The sequence below is a fragment of the Mustelus asterias genome, chromosome 9 (genome assembly GCF_964213995.1).
Source record: "Mustelus asterias chromosome 9, sMusAst1.hap1.1, whole genome shotgun sequence".
In the NCBI taxonomy this organism is placed as follows: domain Eukaryota; kingdom Metazoa; phylum Chordata; class Chondrichthyes; order Carcharhiniformes; family Triakidae; genus Mustelus; species Mustelus asterias.
This window is the reverse complement of record NC_135809.1, coordinates 9,460,182-9,487,706: the sequence shown is the minus strand read 5'-3', so window position 1 is coordinate 9,487,706 and position 27,525 is coordinate 9,460,182. Positions and strand designations below refer to the sequence as shown.

Sequence of the window (27,525 nt, the reverse complement as noted above, 5' to 3'; positions counted from 1 at the left end):
ATATGACCATCCAAGAGCAACCTCCTCAACCTTGTTGATGCTAACAGGTTAGCTATCTCTCCCTTATTTACAATGCAATCAATAGAATCTTGGATCGACGTTGTATCACAGATTCTTTTGTAACTACAGTAAACATATACACTTGGTGCAATGTATGGCTCAGTTGGTAGCACGCTCGTCCCGAGTCAGAGGGTGTGGGTGAAGGGCCACTCCAGAGCCAGGAGCACCAATAGCTTGGACTCAGTTTGCCCCTTACCTGCAACACTGTCGATTCGTTGGTGTCACAGCGATTTTTCTGGATCTCCAGAACCTTCGTTAGTCCATGAATCACTCCTTTGTCTGTTTCCACGTCGGTGAAATTGACTTGGGCGTCATTCACAAAAAGCTGCAATGGTAGACAGTCCGTTACCACGGGGAGGGGGATGTGAGGAGGACGGGGGGGGGGGGGGGGAACGGGGGATTTCAAAATCACCAATGGTTCTGATGAGAGTAAATAAGACAAAACTGTTTCCATTGGCAATCTACACAAATGGGCCAACTGTGCTATTCTCTGCCCTACATTTCTTAATGGAGAGATTGAGTCGGTTAGGGTTGTATTCGCTGGAATTCAGAAGAATGAGGGGGGGAATCTCATAGAAACCTATAAAATTCTAACAGGACTAGGCAGGGTAGGATGTTCCCGATGGTGGGGATGTCCAGAACTAGGGGTCAGAGTCTGAGGTGACAGGGTAGACGGTTTAGGACAGAGATGAGGAGACATTTCTTCACCCAGAGAGTGGTCAGCCTGTGGAATTCACTACCACAGAATGGAGTTGAGGCCAAAACATTTAATGTTTTCAAGAAGCAGTTCGATACAGCACTTGAGGTGAAGGGGATCAAAGGCTATGGGGGGATGGTGGGATCAGGCTATTGAGTTGGATGATCAGCCATAATTAGAATGAATGGTGAAACAGGCTTGTAGGGCCGAATGGCCTACTCCTGCTCCTATTGTCTATGTTTCTCACCTGCTGCTATTGAAATTATTATTCATAGAATCATAGAATCCCTACAGTGCAGAAGGAGGCCATTTGGCCCATCGAGCCTGCACTGACCACAATCCCACCCAGGCCTTATCACCGTAAACCCACATATTTACCCTAGCTAGTCCCCCTGACACTAAGGGACAATTGAGTATGGCCAATCCACCTAACTCGCATATTTTTGGACTGTGGGAGGAAACCGGAGCACCCGGAGGAAACCCACACAGACACGGGGAAAACGTACAAACTCCACACGGACATTCACCCAAGGGTGGAATTGAACCCGGGTCCCTGGTGCTGTGAGGCAGCAGTGCCAACCACTGTGCCACCATGCCGCCCCTTAAACACCTCAAACTTGACTTATCCCATCTCTACATGTTAAACAGATGAAAGAATTACAGCACGTCCACATACCTGGTCATCCCTGAGAAAAAAGCCAACCTGAAAGGAAAATCCTAGCATCGTCTCCCGGTGCATGCCGTTGTGCATATCACTTTCCATTAGCTTTTGATCCAGAATGACATGGTATTTCATAAGGTCTTCATCCTGGAGGGAATGAAAGGATAAGAGTGCTCTATAACATTAGCCATTGATTTAGATTCAAAAGTAACATGAAAACCCTAAATATTCTCATGGAAACTGTTGTGATTTTATAATAATAAAGGCTATTAAGGCATTTTGTAGACATATTGTGGGTTTATTTGTTGAGATGAGGCACCAGCAGCAGAGCTGTGTGTATGTGTTCCACTTAAAAGCAAGAGGAAAACTTAAACTGATTGCATGACACACTTCCTTTCTAGTGATGTCATGCTGCAACCCCTTAAAGGCATTTTGCAACAGAAACTATCAGCAACCCACTAAGATTCCTTCAACAGCACCTTCCAAATCCATGACCTCTACCACCTGGAAGGACAAGGGCAGCAGAGACGTGGGAACACCACCATCTACAAGTTTCCCTCCAAGTCACTCACCCTCCTGGCTTGGAAATATATCGGCCATTCTTTCACTGTCGCTGGGTCAAAATTCTGGAACTTCCTGCCTAACAGCACTGTGGGTATATCTGCACTACAGGCACTGCAGCGGTTCAAGCAGACAGCTCACCACTGCCTTTGGGCGGCACGGTGGCACAGCGGTTGGCACTGCTTGCCTCACAGTGCCAGGGACCCAGGTTCGATTTTGGCCTTGGGCCGCTGTCTGTGTGGGGTTTGCACATTCTCCCCATGTCTGGGTGGGTTTCCTCCGGGTACTCCAGTTTCCTCCCACTCTCCAATGATGTGCGGGTTAGGTTGATTGGCCATGCTAAATTGGCCTTTAATGTTAGGGGGACTGGCAGGGTAAATAGATGGGGTTAAGGGGCTAGGGCCAGGGTGGGATTGTGGTCGGTGCAGACTTAATGGGCCAAATGGCCTCCTACTGCACTGTAGGGGTTCTATGATTCTCAAGGGCAACTAGGGATGGGCAATATATGCTGGCCCAGCCAGCGACACCCACGCCACAGCAATGAATGCAAAAGTGGGTAACTAGGGAGGGGGAGGCTCCACAAAGCTCCCCATCCTCAAAGGTGGAGGACGGGAGACAAATGCTGACCTTGCCAGCGATGCCCACATCCCCTGAAAGAATTAAAAAGAAGTCCTGGTTCCAACTCTAAATTAATCTTCACAATATTCCCCAGGGAGAGCTGAACTCACAAACATACCAATACATCAACTGCTTTCTCTTTGAGATACTTCTCAATGGCATCATTGTTCGGGGAATAGACAGTATAGGTCCCGGCACTTTCAACCTGGTTTGTCAGGTTCTGTTGCTGTAACAGATACAGATACATTTCAGTGACACTGCGTTTTCAACTCATCAATAGGCAAACATCAAAGCACTTAATGATCAATATTTGCAGAACTTACAATTAGAAATGTTCTAAACTGGGAATATTCAGGCATCCGATCCAATATAGACAGGAGGTTGGTTGATGCATCACTCATAAATTGTTCAGGTATTAGAACCTACAACACAACAAGTGGTCGTATAAATGAATCAACCATTGACACATTATAGAAAAGCATCACATGTGTTAATGTTCCAAAATCAACTATTACTATGCTTATAACGGCAGCAATTGTTATTAAACGGATGTGCTAATAATATGGCCAGGGCAAGTGTAATAAGTCCTCGGAGGCAGAAGTCCCTTCACCAACATCCCTTTATTTACAAGTCTGACAACAGCATACAGAGAGCTTTCAGTCAGCGGTCTACACTCGGAGTGCCAGAGGAACTGACACGCCTGGTTCCATACAAAGCAAGAGGCTCCCTGATTGGCCCATCAATTTGGTGTTTATTCGAACAGGCCCACCTCAATTGCCTGATTAAAGTTGTCTCAGTAAGGTGCCCCAGCACTGGGAATGGAAACTAACACGTTTAAAATGGCAAAGTATATGGAAGGGTAGGAATTAGTTGCCAACCTGTTTTCACAGGCATAACGCAGGAAAGATAGCGTGCATACATTGACTCAGGAGGCCAAGTCTCACATTAAATTGGGTGGATCAGCCCTCATTTGAGTGCATTCCTGGTTCTATGTCAAGCCATTAGAGACATCTTTTACTTGACTTTTTTTTGTGCCATCCACTTGCGAGGCAACAACCTGACAGGAACAGGCCCAGGGCCCACTTTGCAGCCCAATGGCAGAGGGGAAACCGGAGCACCCTCATTATCAAACACGGGGGTTTTAGGCCTGTTGTAGGTAACCATCATGGAAGCACAGCACGGTGGCACAGTGGTTAGCACTGCTGCCTCATTGCATGAGGGGTCCGGGTTCGATTCCAGCCTTGGGTGACTGCCTGTGTGGAGTGTGCATGTTCTGCCCATGTCTGCGTCCTCCGGGTGCTCCGGTTTCCTGCCACAGTCCAAAGATGTGTAGTTTAGGTGAATTTGCCATGGCAAATACACTCGGTTACGGGGAAAGAGTGGGTGTGTGTGTGCGTTTGGGTAAGATGCTATTTCAGAGAGTCACTGCAGACTCAATGGGCCAAATGGCCGCTTTCGGCACTCTTTGGATTTTAAGGATGCCTGAAAAATTGACCAACCCAATATGGGGAGGTTCGGATTTCAGGTGGGAGGGGTGGTCCAGGATATAGAGCGTAAACGTGGCACTTCTATTCCCTGTTTCTTGCCCATATATGGGCCTGAGGGGGGCATGGCCATTCTCCACCAAATGATTTGATTCACGATGTGCACAATTTCTCTTTAATTACTATTAGGGAACCACAGCAACGTGAAGCTTGAGATACAAGTTGCACTCAGAAGATTGACCTTACCTTATCAATAATGTGCATTATCCCATTTGTTAAAGCAATATCAGGATTGAGAATGTTAGCACCTTCAATTATAGGGTTCTAGAAAAACAGAACATTGGTTAGAATTAGAGAAAGAGGAATACAATTTATACAACAGACTAGATTATTCAACAAGCACATTTGTTGTCCGAAGGCTGAATCGCAGGACAGAAGCCAGACAGCTTCTCGACCCCAGCGTTACTTCTCCCTTGTATGTTCTCTCCCCAACGTTTATCTTTCCCTCAGAGATTCCTTCCCCAAGGCTCTTGCAAGTTTGTCAAGTGAACAGGTGCATCTCAGGGATTACTGTCCCTTCAACTATTTTTCTCCTTCCACCTCCGATCCGCAACATCTCAGAGGCAATCTGGGATGGGCAGTACACGCGGGCCTAGTCATCAGGGCCCACATTCCATGGACAATGAAAACAAATTGGATCCCTGCGTGTAGCTGAGATTGGGAAATAATTGGAACAGAGGACTGAAACACCAAGGAAGGCAGCGATGTAGATATTGTCATTGGACTAGGGGCGGCACAGTGGCACAGTGGTTAGCACTGCTGATTCACAGCACCAGGGACCCGGGTTCGATTCCCGGCTCGGGTCACTTTCTGTGTGGAGTCTGCACGTTCTCCCCGTGTCTGCGTGGGTTTCCTCCGGGTGCTCCAGTTTCCTCCCACATTCTGAAAGACGGGTTAGGTGCATTGACCCGAACAGGCCAAACTGTGGCGATTAGGGGAATTTCACAGTAACTTAATTGCAGTGTTAATGTAAGCCTTACTTGCTACTAAGAAATAAACTTTACTTTATTGGACTAGTAATCCAGAGAGCTAGAGCGTGAACTCAGGACCGAGGTTCAAATCTCGCCATGGCAGATGGTGGAATTTGAATAAAAATCTGGAGTTAAAAGTCAAATGATGCTGATAAAAATCACACAACACCAGATTCAAATCCAACAGGTTTATTTGAAATCACAAGCTTTCGGAGCGCTGCTCCTTCATCAGGTGAGTGAATCCTAATGAAGGAGCAGCACTCGAAAGCTCATGATTCCAAATAAACCTGTTGGACGTTAACCTGGTGTTGTGAGAATATTTAATGTGCCCACCCCAGTCCAACGCTGGCATCTCCACGTCATAAAAATCTATCACTAATGTCCTTCAGGGAATGAAATCTGCCGTCCTTACCTGCTCTGGCCTACATGTGACTCCAGATCCACAGTAATGTGGTTGACTTTTAACTGCCCTCTGAATGGAGGACAGTTAAGGATGGGCATTTCCCATAAAATGGATTTTTAAAAAAAACCCCATCATAGCGATCATCGTGGAATGATACACAGAGGTCCATTCAGCCCATTCTTCCTGTGCTATCCAATTTGACCCAATTTCCCCTTCAATTTCCTTCTGAAAGTAACTATCGAATCTGCCTAAGCTGCTCTTTCAGGCTGGAAATTCCAGATCAGAACTAATTATTGTGTAAAACACGTCTCTTCATCTCTCTCTGGCTCATAGAACATAGAACATAGAACAGTACAGCACAGACAGGCCCTTCGGCCCACGATGTTGTGCCGAGCTTTATCTGAAACCAAGATCAAGCTATCCCACTCCCTATCATCCTGGTGTGCTCCATGTGCCTATCCAATAACCGCTTAAATGTTCCTAAAGTGTCTGACTCCACTATCACTGCAGGCAGTCCATTCCACACCCCAACCACTCTCTGCGTAAAGAACCTACCTCTGATATCCTTCCTATATCTCCCACCATGAACCCTATAGTTATGCCCCCTTGTAATAGCTCCATCCACCCGAGGAAATAGTCTTTGAACGTTCACTCTATCTATCCCCTTCATCATTTTATAAACCTCTATTAAGTCTCCCCTCAGCCTCCTCCGCTCCAGAGAGCTCTTTTGCCAACCACCTTAGATTAACTCTTTGGTTACCAACCCTCCCACCTCTATTCATTCTCCCATTAATGTTCTTCAAGGAGAAGGATTTCAGTTTCATTTGGAGACAACAGTGTACTACATTTGTGTTCCCTCACACTATTAACAAGACTAAAAGCCCTGTGCCGCACTATAAAATAAAAGATCTGTTTTATTCCGTGGCTCAAAGTAGAGATTAGTATCCCAGTAGAACTATTTGCATGAGAGATATTTTCTAATGTTTATTTTATCTCTCTCAGGAGATTCCAAATCAAGCCTTACGTTTGGACAGCCTCAAACTGCCCCAAAGTGCTTCACAGCCAATTAAATGCTTTTGAAGCGTAATCGCTGTTGCAATGTAGGAAATGATGTGGAGATGCCGGCGTTGGACTGGGGTAAACACAGTAAGAGTTTTAACACCACCAGGTTAAAGTCCAACAGGTTTATTTGGTAGCAAATGCCATTAGCTTTCGGAGCGCTGCTCCTTCGTCAGATGGAGTGGAAATCTGCTCTCAAACAGGGCATACAGAGACACAAAATCAAGTTACAGAATACTGAGTAGAATGCAAATCTCGACAGCCAACCAGGTCTTAAAGATACAGACAATGTGAGTGGAGGGAGCATTAAGCACAGGTTAAAGAGATGTGTATTGTCTCCAGACAGGGCAGCCAATGAGATAACAATGAGATTACTGATAGCCAAGTTCCGCACACATGAGGACAGCCTAAACCGGGATCTTGGGTTTATGTCACACTATCAGTAACTCCCACAGCTTGCCTCCTGGACTTGCAGAATCTCACTGGCTGTCCTGTCTGGAGACAATGCACATTTCTTTAACCTGTGCTTAATGCTCCCTCCACTCACATTGTCTGTATCTTTAAGACCTGGTTGGCTGTCGAGATTTGCATTCTACTCAGTATTCTGTAACTTGATTTTGTGTCTCTGTATGCCCTGTTTGAGAGCAGATATCCACTCCATCTGACGAAGGAGCAGCGCTCCGAAAGCTAATGGCATTTGCTACCAAATAAACCTGTTGGACTTTAACCTGGTGTTGTTAAAATTCTTGCAATGTAGGAAACACAGCAGCCAATTTGTGCACAGCAAGATTCCACAAACAGCAATGTGCTAATGGGTAGATAATCTATCTGAGTGATGTTGGCTGTGGAATAAATATTGGCCAGGGTGCTGGGAAGAACTCCCCTGCGCGTCTTCAGAATAGTGGCTATGGAACTTTAAGGTCCACCTGAGAGTGTAGACAAGGCCTCGGTTTAATACCTCATCTGAGCTGATTGCAGGACGATGTCTTTAGTAATGAAGCATCGCGAGCCAAGAGACAGGCCTGAAGGAGAGGCCTGATGGACAGGCCTGAAGGAGAGGCCTGATGGACAGGCCTGAAGGACAGGCCTGAAGGAGAGGCCTGATGGACAGGCCTGAAGGAGCAGCTGGCTTTTTCCAACCTGTCAATTTCTGAAGCACACAAGCTAAACTAGGATGGAATATCTGGCGTTCTGTCACCCCGGCAGATCAGGTAAGGATGGCAGATTTCCTTCCCTAAAGGGCCAATAGTGATGGGTTTTTACAACAATCGACGTCATTAGACCTGTATTTCCAGAATTTTATCGAATTCAAATTTCGCCATCTGCCTTGGTGGGATTCGAACCCAGGTCCCCAGTTTATGCTCTGGGTCTCTGGATTACTAGTCCAACTACAATACCACTGACTTCCCTGCCCTGGAACGACACTAGGTGTGGCACGCTAATGTGGCACCCTGCCCTGGTACTCTGCCACAGCTCTCTGCCATAGCACTTTACCATGGCTAATGAACCACTCTCTCATGGCACCATAATGTGCCACTTTGCCATGGCACCATAATGTGCCTCTCCATCTTGGCACTCTACAGTGCCTAATGTGGCATTCCAATGTGATGCGCCGCTTCTATTCAACGCTTTGTCTACCTATTGAGGAATGAATAGGAGTTGTTGAACAGAAGCCCAGTAACTCAGGGCGTTGGGTCAAGCTGACCTTTGCTCTCTTGCCCATTAATGAGGAGTTGATCATTTCTACTGAGAAAGCTGTTGCTATTTTAAATGTATCTGTTCTTGGCCCGTGTGCATCGCTGGCACGGCCAGCAACTGTCCATCGCTGAGTGCCGTTGTCACGATGGGGATGAGCTGCCTTCTCGAAGCCGTGCAGCCCATCCGGTGGGCTGAGAGGATGAGTGGAATTATAAACCAGGCACAGAGACCTGGCGCAGGAATATTAACACGTATCCAAGTGAAATTAACAACATGGCAGCTCATTGATTCTCCTCAGGACAATAAATACCCCGTTTATTTTGGTGAGGGATACACGGTTGCCTGCGTTGATGGTTGCCAGTGAATTAGATGAATAATTGAGGAGGTCTGTGAGGCTGTAGATTCCCTGCAGTACATGCTGTCTGGAAGAGAAACAAAATAATAAGTGATAAAATGTACATGAAGACCGCATAAATTAACAGAAGTAAATAAAATCGGTGTCAGCTTAAATCGATGACAATACGTTGAAGTTATCACATCATAAGAAAGACTTACATTTATATAGCACCCTTCAAGACCTCTGGGCATCTCCAGTTGTTTTACAGACAATTAAGTACTTTGGAAGTCTATTCATCATTGTAATGTACGACTCACAGCAGCCAATTTGTGTTAATTAAGCTCCCACAAAATAACAATGATGTGGAGATACCGGCGTTGGACTGGGGTGGGCACAGTAAGAAGTCTCACAACACCAGGTTAAAGTCCAACAGGTTTATTTGGAATCGCGAGCTTTCGGAGCGCTGCTCCTTCATCAGGTGAGTGGAGGTTAGTTCACAAACACAGCATATATAGACAAAGACTCAATCGCAAGATAATTACAGATTAGAATGTGAAGAATGGTTGGATTGCGAGTCCTTACAGGTAATCAGGTCTTTACAGGTACAGTGTACGTTTAGAGAGGGATAATCACAGGTTAAAGAGGTGAATTGTCTCAAGCCAGAACTATTCTTCACATTCTAATCCACTGCAACTAAACTGTGAGCTCTGGCATCCTCTCCATAAACCCGTCTCATAGAATCATACAGCGCCGAAGAGGCCCTTCAGCCCATCGAGTCTGCACTGACACGCGAGAAACACCTGAACTCCCATCTAATCCCATCCACCAGCACTTGGCCCATAGCCCTGAATGTTATGATGCGCCAAGTGCTCGTCCAGATACTTTTTAAAGGATGTGAGGCATCCCGCCTCCACCACCCTCCCAGGCAGCGCATTCCAGACCCTCACCATCCTCTGGGTAAAAACATTTTTCCTCACATTCCCCCTAAACCTTCCACCCCTCACCTTGAATCTATGTTCCCTCATGACTGACCCTTCAACTAAGGGGAACAGCTGCTCCTTATCCTCTCTGTCCATGCCCCTCATAAACTTGTACACCTCGATCAGATGTATAATCTGCCTCGCCTTCCCCCTTCACAAACCTACCTCTACAGTTAGGATTTTGCTCACCTGACCTATATCCGTGGCCCGGTGTCAAATCTTGTTTGATAATACTTCCTAAAAAGGCACCTATGCTAAAGGTGCTATATAAATTCACGTATTGTTGTGGTGTATATTGGAATACGCATACATACTAAAAGCAGATATCTGCGTGTGCATTGAGCTGATTGTCTTTGTAAATTAACTTATTAAAACGTGATATAGCTTTATGGCGCAATTAAATGTGTGGCTCAGCTCCCAGACCCATCGACATTCCCCAGGCAAAGATAACAAACTCACTTCACCAGGTTCGGCAGCTGCTCTGCTTTGAGCCAAAAGGCCCGTTTGTCACTGCTAATGCCATCGATGGCCGCCTGTGAGGGCACGAGAAGAGTGATATTGGCAGCGACTGAGAGAAGTCGGTTTTGAGAAGCACTCTGAAATGAAAGAGGATGAAATAATTTAGATGAAAAGGATTTTCAGTTGCCTGAGCTGGTTAACACTGCGCCACACCCATGACCACGCTTCTTTACTCAGAGAGCAGTAAGGGCGTGGAATGCCCTGCCTGCAGCAGTAGTGGACTCGTCAACATTAAGAACATTCAAATGGTTATTGGATAAACATATGGATGACATTGAAATAGTGTAGATTAGAGGGGCTTTAGATTGGTTCCACTGGTCGGCGCAACATCGAGGGCCGAAGGGCCTGTACTGCGCTGTAATGTTCTATGTTCTATGCTGACACTATAGTTAAGAAAGCCCACCAACGCCTCTACTTTCTCAGAAGACTAAGGAAATTTGGCATGTCAGCTACAACTCTCACCAACTTTTACAGATGCACCATAGAAAGCATCCTTTCTGGTTGTACCACAGCTTGGTATGGCTCCTGCTCTGCCCAAGACCGCAAGAAACTACAAAAGGTCGTGAATGAAGCCCAATCCATCACGCAAACCAGCCTCCCATCCATTGACTCTGTCTACACTTCCCGCTGCCTCAGAAAAGCAGCCAACATAATTAAGGACCCCACACACCCCGGACATTCTCTCTTCCACCTTCTTCCGTCGGGAAAAAGATACAAACGCCTGAGGTCACGTACCGACCGACTCCCTGATTCCCTGCTGCCGTCAGACCTTTGGATGGACCTACCTCGTATTAAGTTGATCTTTCTCTACACCCTAGCTATGACTGTAACACTACATTCTGCACTCTCTCGTTTTCTTCTCTATGAATGGTATGCTTTGTCTGTATAGCGCGCAAGAAACAATACTTTTCACTGTATGTTTATATATGTGACAATAATAAATCAAATCAAATCAAATAAGGAGGATTGTTCCCCTTTTCTGTCAGTAATGCCATCCTCTGACTTCTCGCCTCTGTTCTGAAGGAAGCGAGTCAAACATGAAAGAATGAAAGAAATAACTTGCATTCATATCTTGCTTCTCATAACCTAATGCCAACCAAAAAACCTTTACTTCCAATTAAATACTTCTTAAAAGTGTTGCTATTGTTGTGATGTCAGAAACATGGGAACCAATTTGCACAAAGATCCATGAAACAGTTTAAGTTTATTAATTAGTGTCACAAGTAAGGCTTACATTAACACTGCAATGAAGTTACTTTAAAATTCCCTGAGTTGCCACACTCTATGATTTCTATGAAAGCAGTTTTGTTTAGACAACAGTACTTACATCCACCCATCCGAGAAATTCTGACGCATCTGGAATGAGGGATAGAGCCTAGAAAGAGAAGGGAAATTAATTTCCAACCTATCACCCGTACATAGAATCATAGAAACCCTACAGTGCAGAAGGAGGCCATTCGGCCCATCAAGTCTGCACCGACCACAATCCCACCCAAGCCCTACCCCCACATATTTTACCCGCTAATCCCTCTAACCTACACATCCCAGGACTCTAAGGGGCAATTTTTTAACCTGGCCAATCAACCTAACCCGCACATCTTTGGACTGTGGGAGGAAACCGGAGCACCCGGAGGAAACCCACGCAGACACGAGGAGAATGTGCAAACTCCACACAGACAGAGACCCGAGCCGGGAATCGAACCCAGGACCCTGGAGCTGTGAAGCAGCAGTGCTAACCACTGTGCCACCGTGCCGCCCTTATCATTCCCATTATCTACTAACAATGATAGACACCTTTATTGCAGTTGTAAGATATTCAAATTGCTGTCCATGGCATTGTCCTCCTCATGCGGGCATCACCTGGCTGTGACACAGGCCGGGTTTCTCCCGCCCACTTTTTGGATTCCTGTAACAACAACTGAAGTGTTGGCATTCCCACCCAGAAAGATCGAGAACCCCACTACCATAATCGTATTAGTGGGCCTCCCTGCTGCATTGCTCCCCCACCACCACCCCCTTCAACCCCGCCCCACCCCCAACATTTGGACCACTCAAGGGTCTGTCCCAAATCAGAATAGAATCCCTGCAGTACAGAAGGAGGCCATTCGGCCCTTCAAGCCTGCACCGACAACAATCCCACCCCGGCCCTATCCACATTACTCCATGCATTTCCCCCAGCCAGTCCCCCTGACACTAAGGGGCAATTTTAGCACGGCCAATCCACCTAAACTGCACATCTTTGGAGTGTGGGAGGAAACCGGAGCACCCGGAGGAAACCCACGCAGACACGAGGAGAACGTGCAAACTCCACACAGACAGTCACCCAAGGCCGGAATTGAGCCCGGGTCCCTGGCGCTGTGAGACAGCAGTGCTAATCACTGTGCCACCGTGCTGCCCATTTTGCTTTAAATGTCATACGCCTTGTAAATGTTACATAGAACTGTAAGAACAGAGTGAGCCCAAAACCTCGAGAGATTATTCTTAAGCCGATAGCCTTCACAGTTTGCTTACCGTTATGGCATTGCCATAGCACAGCACCCCATCTCCATTGTACCCACGCTGGCAGGCACAGCTCCTGATTCCTGGAGATACATAGGTACAAGTTGCCTGCCAACATATTAGAGTTTGATCAGTGAATGGGTAATAAAAAAGCTATACTTTTATTATCATTTTCTTTTCATTTTGTCGCTGGGCTGCTGTAGGTTTTCATGCTCTTTTCCGATAACAGGATAGAAATCACCATTAGCTTTTTGCTTGCATTAAAACATCAGAGAGAGAAGCACTCAGTACGAGATAATTCAGCAATTGTATAGTACCCGAATAATTCCCATTGTCACATATCAATCCAGTTGTTTGCTTTAATAAGGCTGTTCAAAAGGTAGGCATGATCCTTGCTCCTATAAATAGAGTCACAGTGTGAAATCTTACCATCAAATGACCGATGTGTATCTCTCCAGATCTTACCACACTCTGCCAACAAGATCAAGGGGGTGTGTTTCACACCACCATGTGGGAGGCGGAGCATCAACAGGCCGCCCAAGGTTTGTACGATCCCGCCCGAGGCCACCGGAGAATGCCGTTCTCCGAGCCTCGCCCGTCCCCGGAATCGGGGGGTGGGGAGGGGGTGGGCATGCCGGTAAAATTCCGGCCATTGTATCCAGTTCTGGGTACCACACTATCAATGATGTCAGGGCCTCAGGGAGCGTGTAGAGGAGATTTTTACTAAAACGGTAACAGGAATGAAAGACTTCAGTTCATAAGCAAGATGAGAGAGGATGCATTGCTCTCCTTAAAACACGGGATGTGGTCGAGGCATTGAAAATTATAGAGGGCTCTGCGGGTTTTAGAGAAACACTCTCAGGGTGTGGGCATCGCTGGCAGGAACAGCACTCAGTGCCCATCCCTAATTGCCCCTGGGAAGGAGCCGGGGGGGGGGGGAGTCACTGCAGTCTGTGTGGTGTAGGTGCACCCACAGCGCTGTTAGAGAGGGAGTTCCAGGACTTTGATCCAAGCGACGGTGAAGGAACGGCGATATCGTTGCAAGTCAGGGTGGCGAGTAGCCAGCGAGATGGTGGAGTTCTTCTCCTTGCTGCGTTTGTTCTTCCGGGCGGTAGAGGTTGTGGGTTTGGAAGGTGCTTTCGAAGAAGTGAATTCTGGGCTAGCCAGTGAGGTCCACATTACACGAATGAATTTTAAAAATGCAATCGGAACTGGGGTCCTGTGTATTCATTTCATAGAATCCATACAGTGCAGAAGGAGGCCATTCAGCCCATCGAGCCTGCACCGACAACAATCCCACCCAGGCCCTATCCCTGCAACTCCTGTATTTACCCTACTAACCCCCCTGAGACTAGTGCTTTGAATGAGTACAGCAAGAGCCTTTATATAATGATAGAATCATAGATTCCCTACAGTGCAGAAGGAGGCCATTCGGCCCATCAAATCTGCACCGACCACAATCCCACCCAGGCTCCATCCCCGTAACCCCACACATTTACCCCGCTTAATCCCCCTGACACTAAGGGTCAATTTATCATAATTAATCTACCTAACCCGCACATCTTTGGACTGTGGGAGGAAACCCACGCAGACACGGGGAGAATGTGCAAACTCCACACAGACGGTGACCCAAGACGAGAATCGAACCCGGGTCCCTGGCGCTGTGAGGCAGGGGTGCTAACCACTGTGCCACCGTGCTGTCCCCTAAGGCAAGTGCCAGGGTTGCCTAAAAAAAAGACCCTGACGAAACTCCCTGAACTATGTGTTCTGTCGTTCCGATAAATTGATTATTATTGCACCTATTTTATGTCTGTTGTATTCGGCACATCAGCGTTGTATTTACGCTCCTGGGAATTCTGATTGGTGAGCTTTACCAACCTGAAGAAACTAGAACTCGGCAAATTCAAATATCCAACTCACCAGATAATGGCACCCGCCGTTTCCTTCCAGACACGGATTTATCGCCTCACATTCTATGCCGTTACCACGAAAGCCCTTCCTGCACTCACAGTCATTCTGTTGATAAACAAAAGACTCAATAATAATCGTTCCTGTCACCTATCACTGTTGAATTCAGTTCGTAGAATCCCCTACAGCGCAGAAGGAGGCCATTCGGCCCATCGAATCTGCACCGAACACAATCCCACCCAGGCCCTATTTCCCGTCACCCCACATATTTACTCTGCTAATCCCCCTAACACTAAGGGTCAATTTAACATGGCCAATCGACCTAACCCGCACATCTTTGGAGTGTGGGAGGAAACCGGGGCACCCGGAGGAAACCCACGCAGACACGGGAAGAATGTGCAAACTCTACACAGACGGTGACCCAAGGCCGGAATTGGTGCTGTGAGGCAGCAGTGCTAACCACTGTCACACCAAATATAAACGGGATTTGCTAAAACTAATTCTGGAGTGATTTTTTAAAAATTATTTCGAATATTATATTTTTAATTACCAATCGACAGTTGATCAAACTTTTAGTTCATGTCTCAGTGTTATGTAGAGATGACACCACTTTCTATGTGTGAAGAAATTTTACTTACTAGAGTTTTATACAATGCTTTAAAGGGTCAGCTCCATACTTACAGCTTTGGCTTCCAGATCTTTCTACAGCCCGGTTTGCTTTGCTCTGAGTCCACACCCAGGCTTAACCAATCAAGCAAAGTGAACATCAGGAGTAAACAGACTGATGCAATCAAACATGGAACAATTGAACAACTGCAAGACACTCCTTCCTTGAAAACTAGCATTCTTGTCTCTAGGTCGTGAAGGGGGATTGAGCGTAAGGAGGAAAAAGGTGCTTTCTGAGGCTGGAGGACTTAGAGGAAGGGTCATCATTGCAGAATAAGTGGTGGTCCTTTTAGGGCTGAGGTACGGAGAAATTTCCTCACTCAATGTGTTGTGAAACTTTGGACCTCTCTGCTCGAGAGCTGGCGACATTCAGTTATGATCAAGACTGAGGTTGATAGATTTTTAGTCACTGTGGGGATATGGGTGTCAGGGGGGAAAATGGGAGTACATTACTGTAATAAGTCTTCGGAGGCAGAAGTCCCTTCACCAAAATCCCTTTATTTACAATTCCAGTGCACAGAGTGCTATCAGTCCGCAGTCTACCTTCGGGAGTGCCAGAGGAACTGACACTTCCGCTTAAATACAAGGAAAATACTCCCTGATTGGCCCATCAATTAACTCCTTAATCAAGGAGTTCATTTTCCAATAGGCCAACTTCAACGGTCTGATTGAAGTCATTACCTTATTGAATGGCAGAGAAGGCTTCCTGGCCCATGACTCTCTCCTACGCTGATAAGTCCTATTCCAGCTCCGAATCAAGCCTGCAGTTCGCTGCCTCGCCCATAGAGGGTGTCTTTCAGGCATGGGGACCTTTCACATCTATCTGAGAAGATTGTCTGGCCCTTCCATTTCTCTCCCTCAGTATAACACTCACCTCGTTGGATTGGGAATTGAATTTACTGATTCAGAGAGCGACCAACAGAGGCAAGGGCAACACAAGATGGAGTTGAGAGCTTCAAAAGGAGGGAGGAAATTAGCGGAGAAAATGAACCATTCTCAGTTACCTGGCCTGGGCCCACGTGGATGCAGTTTGCATCGGTGTGGCACCCTCCTCGATCTTCCAGCAGACAGTTATTGATTTCACTGCAATCCTCGCCATCCCCTGTCCACCCCGGTAGACACTGACACGAGTACGTTCCCTTTCCTGTCCTGATACATTCAGCCTGTGAGTGAAGTGGGCAGATTAATGGTTTACGTCAACACAGACATCATTGCGAGTTTAAAATAGAGGGATGCACCGCACTCCTTAGCAAGTGTGTTCATATCAACAAATCTGGCACGGGTGGCACAGTGGTTAGCACTGCTGCCTCACAGCGCCAGGGACCCGGGTTCGATTCCCGGCTCAGGTCACTGTCTGTGCACATCATGTTCCGTCCACAAAATCCACCCACTGGCAAACAGACAAAAGCTGCCTATTATGTGAATAGATAGCTGGGGGTCGGGAATCAATACGCGCCGATATTTCTTTATTCTTTCATCGGATGTGGGCCGTCGCTGGCAAGGCCAGCATTTGTTGCCCATCCCTAATTGACCTTGAACTGAGAAGTTCTCCAGGCCATCTCAGAGGGCAGTTAAAACCTGTGGTGAACATCAAGACCATAAGACAGCAGAGCAGAATTAGGCCACTCGGCCCATCGAGTCTGCTCCGCCATTCAATCATGGTTGAGTCAACGTTGTTGACCCTGGAGTCACATGTAGGCCTGACCAGGTAAGGGCGGCAGATTTCCTTCCCTAAAGGACATTAGTGAACCAGATGGGTTTTTTACAACAACCTATGATACTTTCATCGTCAACATTACTGAGGCTAGCTCAGTTCCAGATTAATTAGAGTCATAGGGGTCTACAGCACAGAAAAAGACCCTTCAGCCCATTGCATCTGTGCCAGTCAAAGACAAACCAGAGAACTATTCCAATCCCATTTTCCAGCACTTGGCCCGTAGACTTGTAGGCTTTGACATCACAAGTGCACATGTAAATACTTCTTAAATGTTACGATTAAATTTAGATTCCAACAGTTGCCGAAGTGGGATTTGAACCCATGTCCCCTGAGCATTAGCCAGGGCCTCTGAATTACTGGTAAATTCCCACTGCCCCACCCATCTCCCCCAACATTCTGTCTGAAAACGTTCACACTCCTGTCAGGGAGGGTTGCCAACTCTGGGTTGACATATTCCTGGAGGTTTCTTTACATGATGTCCCACCCGGTCAAATGAGCGTTTTCTCCCCAATGCAAATACCAATATTTTCACCACTGATAAACCAAAGTGTTGAGGGAAAATGAAAAGACACTTATTTAATTTTCCTGCGGCAGCAATGGCCAGGGGGTTGGTTAGTGTTGGGAGAATCCATGGCAATCCAGGGTTGGCAACTCCCGCTGTCAGTACAGGCAACCAGCAAGAACAGTCAGTCAGTCGGTTGTACCCACATTGCGGTTGCAGCCACCTCGATCCGGTCGGTTGCAGGCATTGACTTCCTCACAGAAATATCCATTGCCTTCATAGTTTGGCTTGCAAACACATCTGGAGGGAAAACGATGGCATCCATTTACATACAAACATGTGTATTAAGAGCAGGAGTAGGCCACTCAGCCCCTTGAGCCTGCTCCTAGCATTCAATAAGATCATGGCTGATCTGCTTGTAACTTCAACCCATCACTCCTGCCAACCCCCCCAATAACTTTTCGGCCCCCTTGTTAATCAAGAATCTATCTAGCTCTGCCTTAGAAATATTCAAAGACTCTGCTTCCACTGCCTTTTGAGGATGAATGGCGACATGGCTGTTAGCACTGCTGCCTCACAGCGCCAGGGACCCGGGTTCGATTCCCGGCTTGGGTCACTGTCAGTGCGGAGTCTGCACGTTCTCCTCGTATCTGCGTGGGTTTCCTCCGATTTCCTCCCACACTCCAAAGATAGAGTCCTTGGAGTCTCCAAAGATAGAGCTTTACAGCATGGAAACAGGCCCTTCGGCCCAACTTGTCCATGCCGCACTTTTTTTAACCAGTAAGCTAGTCCCAATTGCCCGCGTGTGGTGAACCATCGTTGGTTCCCACCAGGTAGTACTGAGCCAGGGTCTGGCCAGTACTATGAGTCTGTATATATGTTGCTGTTGGGGTTAGGGTTGGGTTGTTCTACATGTTACTGTTGGGGTTAGGGTTGGGCTGTTCTACCTGTAATATAGTTATTATGGTACATCCCAGTCGGGCTCCGCCTCCTGGGAGAGGTATAAAGGTCACTGCTCTGTCTGGGACCCCTCAGTCTGGGATCGTGTATTATATATGGTAGCTCTATTGTAGTAGTCAATAAAAGCCTTTATTTCCTCGAGCAGCTCTAGCCTCGTGAGTTATATCGCGCATCACCACGTTTGGCCCATATCCCTCTATACCCATTCTTACCCGTGTAACTGTCTATAGAAACTTTTAGTCAGTTTTTATGTTCACCGCTAGCTCACTTTCATACTCTGTTTTCCTCCTCTTAATCCCTTGGACCTCCTTTGCTGAATTCTAAACTACTCCCAATCCTCAGGACTATTGCTTTTTCTTGCCAATTTGTACGCTTCTTCCTTGAATCTGATACTATCTCTAATTTCCCTTGTAAACCATGGTTTGGCCACAATTCCCTGACAACTTCTGGAGTTCATCTATTCGTTCCTTAAATGCCGGGGATTGCCTGTCCACAGTCTTTGCTTTCAGTAATGTTTCCCAGTCCATCATGGGCAATTCATGCTTCATGTGCTGGTTAGGGTGCATTGGCCAGGCTAAATTCTCCCTCCGTGTACCCGAACAGGCTCCGGAGTGTGGCGACTAGGGGGATTTTCACAGTAACTTCATTGCAGTGTTAATGTAAGCCTACTTGTGACAATAATAAAAAAAGTTAAACATGCTATAGAAATATAACTTGTTGTTGTGTTTTTAACTGATGGAAATTTAAATTAAAAACTTGCCAATATTTGGCCCATTGTCATGTCATTGGGATATCCCCGACTGCTTTAAATTCAGTTAGTGACCTTTCGTAGTGCGGCCATTCTTGTTAAATAGGCAGCGGTTCTAAGAATTAGGCTCACTCGGGTCTGGTGGGAGGTGGGGGGGGGGGTTGGGGGGGGGGGGGGGGGTGGCAGGGTGCGTGGGCACTGGGTATAATCTCATCACGTATAGGCCTGAGATGGTTATTGGGTGACGCTGGGCCTCATTATCCTGCTCTGACCAAGACCGCAAGAAACTACAAAGGGCTGTGAATGTAGCCCAAACCATCCCACAAACCAGCCTCCCATCCATTGACTCCGTCTACACTCCCCGCTGCCTTGGAAAAGCAGCCAGCATAATCAAGGACCCCACGCACCCCGGACATTCTCTCTTCCACCTTCTTCTGTCAGGAAAAAGATAGAAAATTCTGAGATCACGTGCCAACCGACTCAAAAACAACTTCTTCCCTGCTGCCATCAGACTTTTGAATGGACCTACCATCTCATAGCATCCCTACACTCAAGGAGGAGGCCAGTAGGCCCATCGAGTCAGCACCGACCACAATCCCACCCAGGCCCTATTCCCGTAACCCACATATTTACCCTGCTAATCCCCCTGACTCTAGGGTTAATTTACCATGGCCAATCAACATAACCCACACACCTTTGGACTGTGGGAGGAAACTGGAGCACCCAGAGGAAACCCACGCAGACACGGGGAGAACGTGCAAACGTGCAAACTCCACACAGTCACCTGAGGCTGGAATCGAACCCGGGTCCCTGGCGCTGTGAAGCAGCAGTGCTAATCACGGTGCCACTGTGCCATCCTAATATATTATGCTGACCTTTCTCTACATCCTAGCTATGACTGCAACACTTCATTCTGCACCCTCTCGTTTCCTTCTCTATGAACGGTATGCTTTGCGCGCAAGAAACAATACTTTTCACTGTATCCCAACACATGTGACAATAATAAATCAAATCAGTTCAGCCAAGGCTCCCCCTTACGAGTGAATATATTGGAACCAAAATTGTGGCAGAGGATTATCCATTTTCTCAGCGTGATTCTTTCTGCGTTATTTGATTTCATTCTGATATTCCAGACCACAATACCTCAGGCCACCATTCTTGTATTCGCAATTGGCATGGGCGTGGCAGAACTGAACGGTGGGCCCACATGGTGTGGTTCGAATCTCACAGAAGGTCCCTCTGTATCCCGCCTTGCAGGAGTTATGCTTGCAGGCTCCAATGCTAGTCATTTGGTTGTCGCATTCCCCGTGGATGCACGGACAGACTACAATACGGTTAAAAACAAAACACAGCGTGAGAGATCCATAGCTAACTTGGGTCGGTGCAACTTCGACATCCAAGCGGTGGGAGCAAGCTTACTTTGGTCACAGTTGGGTCCGTACTTGTTTTGGTCAGAGCAGAGGTGACATGTGGAGCCCGTATACTTATCATCACAAAGACAGGTGCCAGTTCCGTCCAAGCCATCTGCACACTGAGCAAAACACAATGGTTAGAATATAAAACTTGTCGTTGCAAGGATGGCTGAGGTAAATAACATATAACGGGAGGTTAGATAGATACATGAGGGAGAAAGGAATACAAGGATGTTCTGATAGGATCTGTTTTAGTCATTCGTGGGACATGGGTGTCACTGGCTGGCCAGCATTTATTACCCATCCCTAGTTGCCCGAGGGCAGTTGAGAATCAACCACATTGCTGTGGCTCTGGAGTCACATGTAGGCCAGACCGGGTAGATTTCCTTCCCTAAAGGACATTAGTGAACAGATGAGTTTTTCCGACAATCGACAATGGTTTCATGGTCATCCGTAGATTCTTAATTCCAGTTTTTTAAAATTGAATTCAAATTCCACCATCTGCCGTGGTGGGATTCGAACCCGGGTCCCCAGAACATTAGCTGAGTTTCTGGATTAATAGTCTAAGGATAATACCACTAGGCCGTCACCTAGTAGCATGAGAGGGAATTCACATGGAGGATAAAATCGGCAATGACCAATTTACCCAAGAGTCCTGTTTCCATGCTCTACATGGGGTATCATTCCATTAGTTTGTGGCATGTATATAACATCATGCTGCACACGGCACCCTCCTAACCGCCCGGAAACACAAGGTGGGCCGGTACCTGGGAACACCACCACCAGGTAGTTCCCCTCCAAGCACGCACCATCCTGACTTGGAAATATATCGGCCGTGCGTTCACTGTGGTTGGGTTAAAATCCGAGAACTCCCTCCCTAACAGCACTGTGGGTGGACCTACACCACACGGGACTGCAACAGTTCAGGAAGGGAGCTCACCACCACCTTCTCGGGTACAATTAGGGATGGGCAATAAATGCTGGCCTAGCCAGCGATGCCCACATTCTACGATTGAATGGAAGAAGAGGTATAGGGCGAGATTTTCCAGCCGCACTCGTCCCAAGACCGGAAAATCCCGCCCGAGATCAATGGACCTTTGCATTGCCTGTGACCCGACGGCTGCAATTCCTGTGGCAGGTGAGACAGGAAAAGTCTGCCCATTGCATATGTAAATTTTAATTTTAATAACAAATATTGTGTGGCAATGTTGCTATTTGGTGACAATGGGTTCACGGTTCTCATTGGGAAAGTTTCCAATCTAAAACTCTTACCCGTCCATGGCCAGAGCAGGGGCTTTGGAATCCTCCAGGACATAATGTGCAGTCTGGTCCATAGAAACCCCGGCAGCATTTTGGTATCTAGGTAACGGATCAGGAAGAATCATTGAGAAAATTTATCAAACTCTCCGAACTGACGAGTTCCAGCTTCCCAGCGATAAGAGCTTCACAAAACCCTGCCCACGTTTTCTGGTGATTATGAGGTGTTGTCATGGTAACGCTGCTCAGTTAGTAAATCCACCGGCAGGCCTCGTCAGCACCAGAAAACATGGGCAGGATTTTCCCGATTAAAGACAAGCCCCGAGGCCGAAGTCAAAGTCAGTCGGCATCCTCAGGGATTTTCCCATTTTAAAAATTCATTTCTGGGACATGGGCGCCACTGGCTGGCCAGCATTTATTGCCCATCTCTAGTTGCCCAAGGGCAGTTGAGAGTCAACCACATTGCCGTGGCTCTGGAGTCACATGTAGGCCAGATCAAGTAAAGATGGCAGATTTCCTTCCCTAAAGGACATGAGTGAACCAGATGGGTTTTTCTGACGATCAACAATGGTGTCATGGTCATCAGTAGATTCTTAATTCCAGATATTTTTTAATGAATTCAAATTCCACCATCTCCCGTGGCGGGATTCGAACCCGGGTCCCCAGAACATTAGTTGAGTTTCTGGATTAATAGTTCTTGATTAATAGTCTGGATTAATCTCCTTACATGAAATCCATGCCCCCTCTGGTTATTGACCCCTCCACTAAAGGGAAAAGTTTCTTCCTATCCATATCCTTTATAATTTTGTACACCTCAGTCAGGTACATCCCCCCCCCACTCCCCTCACCCCCCTCCCCCCATCCCCCAGCCTTCTCTGTTCTGAGGAAGTGGACCTCAAAGATGATCTTCCAACAAGGTTTCTACACAGAGAGTGGCAGGTGTCTGGAACTCACTGCCAGGGTTGGTGGTGGAGACAGATACGATAGTTGGTGTTTAAGGGGCTTTTAGATAAGCACATGAATATGCAAGGAATAGAGGGGTATGGACCAAGGGCGGGCAGAAGGGATTAGTTTAATTTGGCGTCATGTTCGGTACAACACCGTGGGCCGAAGGGCCTCCCTTGTGCTGTACTGTTCTATGTTCTATCTCTATACTCTATGTTCTTTGTTCTATGCTCTATGGTCTATGCTCTATGTTCACATAAGTGCCCTCCAATAATGGACTCACACTGTGCAATCCCTCCAACTTTCCAATCTCATGCTTAACTGACCCTCAGTCTGCCTGTATGACAATGCAGTTGTACCCAGTGACTGATATCTCCGTCACCACTGACCTCCCACCTCTTTTGAGCAGGCTGAGCTGCTGGTGTGTGCCCTGGGGGATATTTAAAATCCTCTTCAAAATCTCTGCCCATCACCATCCTGCATGTTCCCAATCCTGTGACCCAGTCGCCTCGGGGAAATTTGCCCAGCGATGCGAAGATGTCGCTCCGATGCATTTGCCCACCATTTTACTGAACCCCCAAGTCCAACCCATTACCACACGGTTGGTTAAAGTCCACCCAGTGGAAAGAATGGGAAAGAATGTTCCGGATGTGGAAGAGTCCAGGACTAGGGGAGGATAAGGAGTAAACCTTGTAGAACTGAGATAAGGAGAAATTTCTTCACCCAGAGGGTGGTGAATGTGTGGAACCCACTACCACAGAAAGTTGTTGAGGCCCAAACGTTGTGTGATTTCAAGAAGAAATTAGATTTATAGCTCTTGGGGCTAAAGGGATCGAGGGATATGGGGGGGAAGGGGGGGATCAGGATATTGAGTTCAATTATCAGCCATGATCAAGATGAATGGGGGAGCAGACTCGAAGGGCCGAATGGCCTCCTCCTGCTTCTAGTTTCTATGTTTCAGTGAGTTAAAATCCCACACCAGGACCTTAAATTCAGAATTGTAATTAATTAATTTTACTCACAGTCACAGTTTCATTGCAGTTTCTGCTGCAACCCTGTGTTGGCAGACGCAGTCCCAGCACATTGCTCATGTAAAAGCACCCATGGGTAAAGGTGCCCTAAATCAGACAGCAATCACACAAAAAAAACAGTTTAAATCTTTGCAATTCACAGAAACAATCATATAACTTGTCCTATCGGATTTTAACAGCTTCTTCCCTGCTGCCAACAGACCTTTGAATGGACCTACCTCGCATTAAGCGGATCTTTCTCTACACCCTAGCTATGACTGGAACACCACATTCTGCACCCTCTCCTTTCCTTCTCCCCTATGTGTTGTATGAACGGTATGCATTGCCTGTATAGCGCGCGAGAAATGATACTTTTCACTGTATCCCAATACATGTGACAATAATAAATCAAATCAAATCAAATGGTATATGAAAGATTTACCGAGTGCACAATGTCATGTGAGTGTACCTTTAAGAAAGTTTTTTTTATATCATGCCCTTACAGCTTCAGTGATGTCATGGAGGGCGGAGCTAAGCTGTGGCAGTCAGGTGATAAGGGTTTTTTCCTTTGGGTTTTCAGTTTCGTTTTGGGCAGTGAGTTTTTGGGAAGCAGTTTAGCAGCAAGCTAAGAAGCAGTCTCTTCCTCTCCCTGTTTTTTACTCTTTGTTTGGTTCTGCCTTAAAGAAGCTGCGTTTTGGGAAACAGATTTGACCACAACCTCTTTGGAGTTTCTTCACAAGGGATTTTCAGCATTCAACCCAGGAGGCTGGATTCCTGTAACAAGTGGGCATTATCCTATGCTACATTGTGTTTATATGGAGGGTTTTGTGTATTGGATGTTGGCTTTGATTGGAGATATTTCCTTAAGAATTATACATTATCGTGGTTGTTGTGTTTCTTGTTCGTAATTATTAAAAGTTCTTGCTCAGTGTCTTTCTATACATGTCAACAATATTCTTAATTAAACTTTGTTTTTGATAAAAGCTCCTCATGGGTCAGTTGAGTGAAATCTCTCATGCTTGTCCTAGCCAAATTCAACGTAAACCGTTACAGGTCATGTGAGCTTCATACCTTGAGGTATCCAACCGAACTTGTAACAACAGCGCTAAAACTTTAAGTATACAAAAAAGCGAATAAAGGCCTTGGTTACTGGTGCATGTGAAGCTGTCCCACAGTGTGAGTCAATGCTCTAGGGGAAGGAAGTGAAGGGGAGAAAGGAAGAAGATATTTATAATGAAACTAAAAGGGTAGGTAGATATCCGAAGCTCCACCATTGGGTGGCTGTGCCTTTAGCTCTCCAGACCCTACACTCTGGAATTCACTCCTTAAACCCCTCTGCTGGCCCACCTTTCCTTCCTCTTCTAAGATGCAACTTAAAAATGACCTCTTTGACAAAATGTTTGGTCTCCTTCTCCCGTGTCTCTTGCTACTGTTTGGTGTCAGTGTTGTCTTGATTGCCTCTCCTGTGAAGTCATTGAATCCCTACAGTGCAGAAAGAGGCCATTCGGCCCATCAAGTCTGCACCGACCACAATCCCACCCATTCCCTATCCTCGTAGCCTCTCATTTTTACCCTGCTAGTCTCCCTGACACTAGGGTCAATTTAGCATGGCCAACCAACTTAACCCGCACATCTTGGGATTGTGGGAGGAAACCGGAGCACCCGGAGGAAACCCACTCAGACATGAGGAGAATGTGCAAACGCCACACAGACAGTGATCAAAGCTGGGAATCGAACCCAAGTCCCTGGCGCTGAGAGGCAGCAGTGCTAACCACTGTGCCACCGTGCCAACTGATGGCTAAGTGGAGGATTGAAGTGTTTTTGCCTTAAAGTTGCTGTGCAAACGCAAGCTGGTATTATTTTATTTTGTGTGTTCCTGTCACTACAATTTTTGGTTGCACCTTAAGGCCGTTGGAACTTCCCAGGTCAATGTTTGGAATGGGAAGTGGTGCCTGTGAGCCTTTGATGGGGGTAGTTGCAAACACTGGCCAGTGAGCGGTGCTGTGGAGCACATTTCCAAACCCTCTTCTGTAACTTCCATCTCCACCATGTAAATGGTAAAAATTAGATTCACCGAATGAATGTCAGCAACCTGCAAACCTATTAACTAATCGATTAAATCAATTCAGAAGGAAAAACGTGTTGGCCGTGTCCTGGAACGAATCAAATTGTCACTTACCAGTTCAGCCATCCCAGATGGACAAGAGCTGACATAGATTTTTGCACAGCTTTTACAGGCGCTCTGAGTGAATACAAATGCAATGATTATTATGTTATGAGCCAGCGTACTGTACATGCACATTTTAAACCCTGCATCGCACGCTTGTTACGCGTCCCGAGTCATTCCTAAGAATATGAAGGCAATGGAGAGGGTGCACGAAAGGTTTTTGAGAATGATCCCAGGGATAAGAGACTTAAAGGTTAAAGTTTTACTAATTAGTCACAAGTAAGGCTTACATTAACAGTGCAATGAAGTTACTGTGAAATTCCCTGAGTCGCCACACTCCAGCGCCTGTTTGGGTAAATGCACCTAACCAGCACATCTTTCGGACTGTGGGAAGAAACCAGAGCACCCGGAGGAAACCCATGCAGACACGGGGAGAACGTGCAGACTCCACACACACACAGTGACCCAAGCCGGGAATCGAACCCGGGTCCCTGGCGCTGTGAGGCAGCAGTGCTAACCACTGTGCCACTGGGTCGAGAACCAGAGGGCACCAATTTAAAGTGACTGATGTCAAAGCCAGAGGTGACATGTGGAAATATATTTACACGCAGCAAGTGGCTCGGATTCGGCATAGTCTGTCACAGAGATTTATTAAATTTATTCTTTCATGGGATGTGGCTGTCACTGGCAAGGCCAGCAGTTGTTGCCCATGCCTAATTGGGGCAGCACGGTGGCACAGTGGTTAGCACTCTTGCCTCACAGCGGCAGGGACCCGGGTTCAATTCCAGCCTCGGGTGACTGTGTGGAGTCTGCACGTTCTCCCCGTGTCTGCGTGGGTTTCCTCCGGGTGCTCCGGTTTCCTCCCACAGTCCAAAGATGTGCAGGTTAAGCTGATTGGCCACAGTAAATTGCCCCTTAGTGTCAGGGGATTAGCGGGGTAAATCTGTGGGGTTACAGGGATAGGGCCTGGGTGGGATTGTTGTCAGTGCAGACTCGATGGGCCAAATGGCCTCCTCCTGCACTGTAAGGATTCTATATTTTTTATTGAATTCAAATTCCACCATCTGCCGTGGCAAGATTCGAACCCGGGTCCCCTGGACATTAGCTGAGTTTCTGGATTAATAGTCTCGCAATAACACCACTAGGCCATCGCCTCCCCAGTTATTGGCTAACTAAGTACAGAGGTACAGTTTTCCTGGTCGAATTGCCCCTTCTCCCTCTCTCTAGGTTTCCTTCAGCCTCCCCAAGTCAATCCCAATCCGTGAGAAGCTATTCCTAGGAGCAGGGTTAGATCCACATTGGATCAGTTATAAAATCTGAGCCACCAAAAAGGTGAATTTTACAGATACTTTTATCATAAAGGGATTGCCTGGGAGAGTCTGGGAAATTAAGATAGATTCCCAGGATACTGCAGGAAGGAAATCCAGGGGAGATTGTTTACCCCGACTGAGAGAATCTCGAAGATGGGGGTCACAGGCACAAAGTGAAGACTTGGCCAAAAGGTTCCGAACATTTGAAATTCTCTACCCCAGGGGGCCCTGAGTCAGTGGCCTTGCTTGTGGCTGGGATTTTCCGGTGACACTTGAAGCGAATGGAGTTTTGGCAGGAACACCAAATTTTCCATTC

At 46.8% G+C, this 27,525-nt stretch overlaps 1 protein-coding gene across 2 annotated transcripts in view; it reads right to left on the bottom strand.

Annotated features, from left to right (window-relative positions):
* The window catches only part of stab2 (stabilin 2), a 169,324-nt gene that overhangs the window by 90,695 nt on the left and 51,104 nt on the right, over positions 1-27,525 (bottom strand). For both annotated transcript variants that reach the window (XM_078219673.1, XM_078219674.1), the window contains exons 19-35: positions 25,912-25,974; positions 23,745-23,840; positions 21,793-21,879; positions 20,528-20,639; positions 20,252-20,432; positions 17,607-17,700; positions 16,186-16,344; positions 14,528-14,623; positions 12,620-12,715; positions 11,436-11,483; positions 10,049-10,185; positions 8,583-8,694; positions 4,328-4,405; positions 2,921-3,019; positions 2,716-2,823; positions 1,434-1,565; positions 257-385 (exon numbers count right to left, since the gene is read on the bottom strand). In XM_078219673.1, the coding sequence (XP_078075799.1) occupies positions 257-385; positions 1,434-1,565; positions 2,716-2,823; positions 2,921-3,019; positions 4,328-4,405; positions 8,583-8,694; positions 10,049-10,185; positions 11,436-11,483; positions 12,620-12,715; positions 14,528-14,623; positions 16,186-16,344; positions 17,607-17,700; positions 20,252-20,432; positions 20,528-20,639; positions 21,793-21,879; positions 23,745-23,840; positions 25,912-25,974 (1,827 nt within the window). The remainder of the gene's footprint in view (positions 1-256; positions 386-1,433; positions 1,566-2,715; positions 2,824-2,920; positions 3,020-4,327; positions 4,406-8,582; positions 8,695-10,048; positions 10,186-11,435; positions 11,484-12,619; positions 12,716-14,527; positions 14,624-16,185; positions 16,345-17,606; positions 17,701-20,251; positions 20,433-20,527; positions 20,640-21,792; positions 21,880-23,744; positions 23,841-25,911; positions 25,975-27,525) is intronic.